The 9,163-nt window shown below is 39.0% G+C and overlaps 1 protein-coding gene across 11 annotated transcripts in view; it reads left to right on the top strand.

The window, feature by feature from the left end:
* Hdac9 (histone deacetylase 9) overlaps positions 1-9,163 on the top strand; it is an 822,768-nt gene that overhangs the window by 80,106 nt on the left and 733,499 nt on the right. For all 11 annotated transcript variants that reach the window (XM_021201632.2, XM_029540516.1, XM_029540526.1 and 8 more), the window contains one exon: positions 1,744-1,860. In XM_021201632.2, the coding sequence (XP_021057291.2) occupies positions 1,839-1,860 (22 nt within the window). In that variant the 5' untranslated portion in view covers positions 1,744-1,838. The remainder of the gene's footprint in view (positions 1-1,743; positions 1,861-9,163) is intronic.

The raw sequence follows: 9,163 nt of genomic DNA, 5'->3' as shown, positions 1-9,163 counted from the left end.
GTGGCGCACGCCTTTAATCCCAGCACTTGGGAGGCAGAGGCAGGCGGATTTCTGAGTTCGAGGCCAGCCTGGTCTACAGAATGAGTTCCAGGACAGCAAGTTAAATCCTAGTAAGGTTTACTCTTTTATTTACTTGTATTGAATTATGAAACAGAAATCATCTTGATGTTTTTTTCATCTGCAATCTGTTGTGATGGGAGGTGGTGGTGGTAAAGGCTGAGACATAAACATTATTTATTAGTTTAGCTCTTGTAGCAATAACTCAAATACACTATACACTGTTTAAATGCAGCTTGTGACCATGAAGATCTATGTTGGTGGTGTTATTATAGGAAGTCCAGCGCTGAGATCTTCCATTCAGGTGTCAATATCAGAATGGCCATTTTTCCTATGTAAAAACAAAGGATTTTGCTCTGCACTCTTTTGTCAGGGTGCCTCTTTCTTAGTGACATAGGAATCACAAATTTATTGATTGTCCTGGTAAAATGGGCACATCACTATAACTTTTGAAAAGGATTTGCCAAATGTCCATTTTTAACGTTATTAAGACTTTGTATTTATCAAAGCCCAGAGAGAGCGTGAAGCTGTCTGTATACACAGGCAAGCTGCTCTGCTAGGCTGCTTTAATAGCTCATTAGCATATTTCTACTTGAGATCTTTACAGCATTAGTGGTGTTCTTGGTGCTGTTATATATTTCTTCAAAGAAGTATGTATTTATATCCAGCTTTATACTTTCTTGCAAAAATAGTAATAACACTTTCAAAATACTGATGGGAAATGAGTCTCAATAAATATGTGTATTTTCTTGAGGTAGAGAGACAGGATTCTCAGAGCCCCAGTATCCTCTGTATAATACACTGTAGGTCAGATCTATTTTGGTTAGATGCTTACTAAGTGCAGTTTAAAAGTTTCTTTTCTTTTCTTTCTTTCTATTTTTTTTTATTTTTAATTTTGACTTCCCAGTAAACAGGAAAATGTCCTTGGAATGGCTTTTTCTCTAAGTGCCTGGACGTGGGCGTTCATTCAGACGCGAAGCAGAAAGCCCCTTAAATTCCCTCTGCGGAGTCAGTCCATCCAGTTAGTGGCACTCCTAGAAAGAGTGCCTCTTACTGCTTTTAACAGGAACAAGATTGCAAAAGATTTCAAGAAGTGGAAAATGTAATGGGGACTTTCTCGGCAGTCCTACGGCTCATGACTTATTTGTTGCTTTTTTAGGCCATTATTTTTTTTTCCCTCCAACAACTGGTTCTTTTTTTCTACAAGTAAATATTTGACAATAATAGCTAAAAATGCTACGTAGTGAGATATTTATATCCATAACTCCAAAGAAAATCAATTTTCAGTTTCTATAGGAATGGGAACAGCCGTGAAGTGGCGGATTGGGAGCCATCTGTAACACGGGAAGCTCCTTTTCACTCACTGGTTCCTTTTAGTCCTATTGGTTCCTTTTCCCAGGAGTCCCGGTGCTGCAAGCAAGATGGACATTGGCTTCTGTCCCCTTTTCAGTGCTGGGGGTCAAGCCTAGGGTCACATATGTACTAGACACACAGCAGCACTGACCTGATAACCCCAGTTCACATCTGCTCTTCTATTGCTAAAGAGTGAGAGAAGAAGAAGTTGATGTGACTCTCAAGGGCCCGAGTCGAGTTGTAACTGAGCTGAATCCTAGAGCCAGCTCTCTGGTTTTCATTGCAACGGACATAATCTGGATATTACACAGTGTGATTTTTCTTATACTCTAGGTTTCTTCTCTGCCATCGCCACGTGAACAACCATTATCAGCTGAGAGCAGGCTGTGACTCTACATCTGCAGCCATCAGCCCTTCTGATTCCCACAATGAGCTCGCCGGTGCAGCCAGGTCAGTCCTGGTACTTTGAGAGCTGGTAACGTACTTTATTTGGAGGATATTGCTTTGTGTTGCTTCAAATCAGGCAATTGAACTAATCAAGGAACAGTTTTTCATGCAGATTAAACAATAGAATAATACATTTTGTGTTTTACATTCTATAGCTAATTCTCTATTAACCCAGTTTACTTTCTGAATAATTTCATTTGCATTGTTGTCTGAGCACTGGGCGTTGAGTCATCTGTTTCTAAATGAATGTTCAGATTAAATTATGTGCAGTTATAAAAAAAAATATGATGCAAGAATTTAATTCATGCCCGTGGTCTTTCTATTGGTTTTTAAATTGTGCCGTCAGACTTGAGAGTCGGTTTATGTGTTCCATCTCTTTGACACACAGGAAGGATATTTTTCCTCCCCACCCTTCTTTGCTGCCCCTCCTGTTTCCTATATACGTATTTAATAATAATCCCAGCACCTGCTTCCTATGAGGCCAGAGTGATATGTGTGGTTTAGTACTGCTGTGATTAGGGAAGCCAACACCCATGCCTCCAGGAACAGGGCGTTGCTTTTAGAGCAAATACAATCCAAGTTTTGAGCCGATGGAGTAGGGTCAGCTACCACATGTTAGTCACAAATAGATTATAAAAGCATTTTCGGCTTTAGCCATGATAGGAGTGTTTACCTCTGTATATTCTGTGGCACCGTGATAAATTTGAGTTACCCCATTCTCTAGGTCAAAGACAATGTACTATGATAGTCAGATCTCATAAAAGCAAACCCTTTGCCAAGGCCGTCATCCTCTGGAGTGCTGCTCCCTAGAGGAATAGCTCCTGATTCCCACTGTCTTCTCAACCACTGTCCAGGACTCCATTAGGCTGATGACTGAACATGATAGGAAAGTCTAACTTGATTGTAAAGATGTGAAGATAGTCCAAAGTTTTGATCACAGATGTGGTTTATAGCTAGGGTTGTGGTGTCTAGATGGACAGGTGAAAGGTTACCTAGGCCTGGATCCTGAAGGCTTAGCACTCAAATTTCAGCATGCGGTGACATCGATTGGAAAGGTTGTGGAAACAAGCCTTATATGCTGGCATTTTTACTTCATCTATTTGTGGTTGTTTGAATAAAAATGGCCCCTGTAGAGCCATAGGGAGGGATATTATTTGATGGTATGGCCTTGTTGGATTAGGTGTGGCTTTGTTGGGAGAAGTGTATCACTAGGGAGTGGTGGATTTTAAGGCCTTAGATGCTCAGGATATGCCTACTGGATCACAGTTCACTTCTGCTGCATCCATAGTGGATCCAGATGCAGAACTCTCAGCTCCTTCTCCAACACCATGTCTGCCTACATGCTGCCATGCTTCCTGCCATGACGGTAATGGACTGAACCTCTAACCCAGTGAGCCAGTCTCAATTAGATGCTTTTCTTTATAAGAGTTGCCATGGTCATGGTGTCTTTTCACAGCAAGAACAACCCTAACTTAGATACCATTTGAGAGGAGACCAACAGTTGATGATTTGTACAAGTTCCCTTTGGTAAGGATGCTATTGCTCTGTGTGGAACAAGATTTGGAATTGCAGATCTCAGTTTTTCTTCTTCTTCTTCTCTCTCTCTACCTCCAAAGATCCTGTTGAAGTGTATTTTGTGAGTTGTGTCGTTCACTACAGTTATAGGCCAGGATTATTAATCTTTCTATTGAGACAAAATAATATCTTTATTATCTACACAGCATTTAAATATGTGGGTATTTATTTTAATTTAAATTTACTATTTCAAAATTGCATAGTTAAAAAAGGTACTTAATTTAGAGCCACCATCGTGAAATATAATTTTTTTTCTCATAGTAATATTTGGCAATTAGAGTAAACCTACCCTGCCTCACAGAATATTGGTTTTATAATATTGATTTTTATAATAGGAAAACATTCTTTGAGGCTGCTATTTTAATGAAAAAGTTCTTGCCTATTATGGTAATTGTTCAATTAGGAGAAGTGAAAAAATAGTCAATAAATAAGAAGCCATAAGGAAAGCTCATTTGATCTCAGGGCCACTTTAGCACATACGTAGTTCTACTTGACCGTGTACAAAGTCTCAATTAACTAGGAAGTATTTACAAGTGAAATTCGAAATTTCATCAGCATTGGCTCCTGTAGGTATCATTTCCATTTATTGTGAATAGTTCACTCTAGTCAGAGACCTGGAATACAGAATAAAAGAAAATGCTTCGGGTACGATTGTCGCAATGCTCTAATATTGCTCTTGCCGGTGTCCTGTTGAGACACATATCACTGGTGAGACAATCATTTCAATCAGAAAATGCTTTTTAAATTCTGAACAGAGGATTGAATTGGCCTTATGCAATCATCATCTATTTATTTTGTTTTCTTCCATAAGCAGTTCCGAGGCTTGCATACAAGACAGGAAAATAGACTCACTCCAGTGCTTCTAAAAGTTTTGTAATACTCTTTCAGATTATTTATGTTTGCCTTGAATACTGGTCCTGTAGTACTGTGAATTCTTATTTCTCCCTGTATAAATACTAGACTCAGAAACATTTTTCTATCCATATTCAAGTACAGTTTGGTATCAAAGAAAATGATTACTTTCTTGATCATGTATTCAGTCAAACAATAAGTACTGATTTTTGTACATAGCACTTGTTGGTTTTTATTTTAATCTTGCTATCCCAATAATGTTCAAAGTTAGAATTTTTGGGACTCTTTTGTGTGCTCGGAAATACCGAGGGAAGTCTCTCTCCCCATGGTTGTCAGCTGATTGATGCAGCTAAAGTATTTATTTATCCATTCAAAACTTACTGAGTATGGACCTTTTGTCAGGTAGCATGCTATCCAGCAGGGATACAGCCTACTAAAACATGCATTCTACCTATGGACAGAACCCTTTGAGACAGAGACAGAAACAGGTTAAGTTTTGGCCCGCTCAGTGCCATATGTATTTTAATGTAAGACTACAAAACCTATTTATTCTGGACAGCAGTCTAGATTCCGTATCTTTTAGATGGATGGCCAAGTTTCAAAGGGAAAACCTTCCAGGGCTCAGTTAACTTTGTGTCCCCCGAGCAGCAGATAAGAAATCACATAGGTCTGTGTTCAAAATGCAGATTCTCAGACTCTTCTCTGCCACTGAGCTTTACCATCAAACTCTAGAGGGCTAGGGGTTAGATGCAAGATATTGCCAAGTACACAAAACTCTTAATTTGCCTAAAAGCCCTAGTGATTCTCATCTGGCGGCATTGCAAAGAAGAAAAATGGTAAGTCCCCTTTGCTAGCTAACATTATGGTAACCACATGAAATAGTTAGTCCATTGAAACCTAGAGGAGATATATTTTGTGGGGAAAATTCCAGAGGCTTACAGGTCTTATTTGCTTTCTAGGCCATTCCAGTTTTCTGAGGTAAAAGATGGGCCAAAAGGGGTGCTTACACAGCCTCTGTTTTTATTTTTTATTTTTTCTTCAAGAGAAGTTCAACACAGAAGAGATTTTCCATACAACCTCGCAAAATTTAGAAAACGTGTTTGAGTGGGAATTGTTTTAAGAATAAAATAATTGGGTCCATCAACCCTAAAATGATCTCGGCATGATCTTTAATTTTGACAAATATAATTTTAATGTTGTAATTTTCTAGAAAATGAATCTATAAGAATTTTCCAAGCACAGGGCCGATGTATATGGCACCTGGAGAACTGTGAAAAGCTGTGCCCTTTGGGTCTCCTCAGAAGCTTTCTGAAGTAGCGGGGCTATAGCCCTCTCTACTCCATCAGCTGATAGAATTTGTTGTCCATGATAACGTGTTCTTCCCTGATAACAGTTCCTCCTCACTGTGGGAATACTTACATCAACTGTTCTACCTGCCAACAGTAAGAGAACAAGCTTATTTATCCAAGCAAAGGCTCCACAGCATTCTTGTGAATGTTGCATTCTACCCATCTTCTCATGTTCATTGGCAAATCTTGGGCAAGAAAATTAGTGCAGGAATTTCCCTTCTTATCTCGGTTTTGCTAAACAGCTCTATTCCCTTATAGAAATGTAGAATAGATTTAACTAATGATCAAAAAGTTCTTTGAAATATAAATTGTTATGGAAATGCTAAGTAGCATAAACAATTCGAGGGCAAGCATTAATAAAAGCTTTGCCGCAAGCAACTTTTAAGGGAACTAATAAAGGCTTCATGGTTCAATTAATACAGCACAACAGTGAGTTTTCTAGAAGCATATGGGGCCCAGAAGGCCTGCCCCTGTTTTTAAAATTTACGAACTCTTTAATGATTCACCACTTTCGCTCCAGCGCGTTACCCACCGTGGTGCCGTTTGGTCATTAAGCAGGAAGCTAAAACCAGGACAAAGCTGCAGACAAATAACATAATGTTCAAGCGAGTATTTTTCTTCATTTTTTAAAACCAGTATGTTATCATAAAAATGAAAGCTAATGAAATAGATTCACAGCACAAATGAAGTAGGTTATGGCTTCCCTAGATACACACTAAACCTTGGCTTTGTAGTGAGATGCGGGTCAGGTCCTATTACACGAAGCACCAAGTTACTAAACCATCTTCAGGCTCTTAGCCAGTTATCTATTTCAAATAGGATTCAAAAATATTCCAAGATAGTAAAATAGATCAGTCCATTGAAGATTTTTTTTTTTTTGTGACAAAATTTTATCCCAGGTTACAGTATTCATGGGAAGCATTGCTATAAGTTTATTACTTATCTTAAACTATTTTTCACCAATTTAACAGACAAGCAATTTATTATTTTGCTACTTCTAAGTCAAAATTTCGAATTGGAAATTTAAGTTTGAAATATAGAGATGACGTTTTATTAATTTTCCAGTTCCCAAGCAATGGTGCTTTAGTACTGGGTCACACATGACTTTCTCTAGACTGTTTAGAGAGGCAACACTTTCCCTACACTGTTCAGAGAGACACACACTTCTTTCTCTACACTGTCCAGTGTAAATGTATTTGGACAATTTATTTGTTCTCAGTTTTGGTTTATACAATTTGCATGTGTGGGTAGTTTAGGGATTGCTCATTGCCTTTGCTGTTTGTAACACTAAAGACAAACCTTACAATGTGGCTCAAACAGAGGGCAAGGTTGTGTCTTAGTCACATGGAATCTAGAAACACTTTCTAGAGTCATGACTGTTCTTTCTAGTTGTGGTACAAGGCCTTGTGCAGGTCTGGTCCTTTGAGCTTCTTTAGGGTATGGTCTCAAGACATTGGGCACTCTTCTGTTAAAGTGATGGAAGAACTATGGAAGGAGTGAGTTATTTGTGGTCACAGGGTCTATGCTTCTGTTTGTATACCACCGGGTATAATTTACTCCCCTGGCTTATCTAACTGCAAAGGAGGCTCTGAAACGAAATAGTACAGTTGTACCCTTCTAAGAAGGGACTAGGTCTTCGATATTTATGATGTGCTGACAAAGTGGTATACTATGCCACACATTGTGATACCCTACGCTTCCACTAAAAGAATTTTTTAATATTCTATCTTATTTTATTTTATTTTGGGTGGGGAGGTTGCAAATGCAGAGGGTGGATGCAAATGGATGGGGGTGGGATTAGGATGCATGATGGGAAATTCACAAAGAATCAATTAAAAGTAAAAAAAAATGTAGGCTAAATATACAGTGATAGGTGATTTGCACTGATTTTTCTATGAGCACAATTATAAAGCAGTGCTTGACTCTGAAGCTTCATGAGTGAAGCTGTGGTTCTGATATAAAATATATGTGGATAGCCTTCTGTTGGCAGCATTCCATGAAGCACATTTCCAGTGTTTTCCTCCTTTCTCTATTGCCCAGTGTTTGCCTTTAAGAGATTTAAACACCCTCCTGTCTTCTTTTCCGTCTACCTCCACTCTCACAAAGCTGTAATAATTTTAAGGGACTACAGAGGGGAGTATGAGGTGCTCAAACTTTTTTTGAATGACCTTCAGATGCCTTTTTTCTATAGTTTCCAGTGTGTACTCAATCTTTATGTTGTTTTGATTTGTGTGTATGACTCAGTGCACAGCAGTCTTATCCATTTCTGATTCACTGTGTCTTAATTTATTATTAGGGAGCTAAGATCTCTGTGAATGAATTGTTCCCAAGGCAGTAAACTGAGGAAGCACAACATTTTCTGTTGGGAGTAAAACACATGTGCGTGTTTATGCTGATGTTTATTTCGTCTTGATTTCTGGGAGTCGGGTAATAGCCTGGTGCTCCTGGAACTTGCTGTGTAGACCTGGATGGCCTTGAACTTAACATTAGATCATTGTGCCTCTGTCTCCTGAGTGCTGCATTTGTAGGCATGCACCACTGTGCCTGGCCCCAGCCTTCATTTGCAATTAAAACTTATGCCTCCTTTACTGCCTTCCTTTAGTTCTCTCTCTCTTTTCTTTGTGTGTTGACAAGATGCCAAATTCCCACTTGGTGAGGAAGTGGTATGGATCTGACGGTTGTCATGCTGCCCATACAAATTATAATCATTCATTTTTGATGGCTTTTTTGACCTAATAATTCCAACTTTGAAAATTTATGCAGTTTTTGCTTATTAGTAGTTGTGTGTGTGTGTGTGTGTGTGTGTGTGTGTGTGTGTGTGTGAACATGTATGTTTATGGATGCCAGAGCACAACCTCAGGTGCCATTAAGGGGTGCTGACTAACTTTCCCTTTCTTTTTGAGATACTTAAGTCTCTCATAGATCAGCAGCTTGCCCTTTAGGCTAGGCAGATGTTTGGCCAGTGAGCAGCAGGGATCTCTTTGCTTTGTCATCCCAGCACAAGATTACAAACAAATGGTATGCTACCATGCCTGGCTTTGTATTTTTCCCTGGATGTCTAGAGATCAGACCCAGGTCCTCATGTTTGGCAGGCATTCACTTTATTAACTGAGCAACCTTCTAAGGACAGCGAGGAAGTAGCAAAAAAGTTCAAAACGTACATTTTCAACTTACACGAAATTTTAGATTTTCTTGTATAAAATGACGAACTTGTAAGTACACAAATAATTGCCGTCTTCCACAGAGACTAACTGGGTCTTACACTTCCTGTGCATCTTTATACAAATGCATTTTTAAAATTTTCTGATTCAGTTCTGTACTGTTATTTGACGGAGAAAGCAACCTCTTACGTATCAACTAGATATAGCTAGTGAGCTTGGTTCCTTTCCTGCCTGCCCTGTGACTATATTTTTCTGAAGATGGTAGCCAGCATCTAAAGATGAGGATCAGGAGCAAGGCATGTCTCTCAGAACTGTGGGCAACCTCTTGGGTAGGCTTTGTTTGTCATGCAGAGCCCTGAATGATGCAAT

The sequence above is a fragment of the Mus pahari genome, chromosome 7 (assembly GCF_900095145.1).
Source record: "Mus pahari chromosome 7, PAHARI_EIJ_v1.1, whole genome shotgun sequence".
NCBI classification, from domain to species: Eukaryota; Metazoa; Chordata; class Mammalia; order Rodentia; family Muridae; genus Mus; species Mus pahari.
This window is presented reverse-complemented; position numbering and strand designations above follow the sequence as displayed.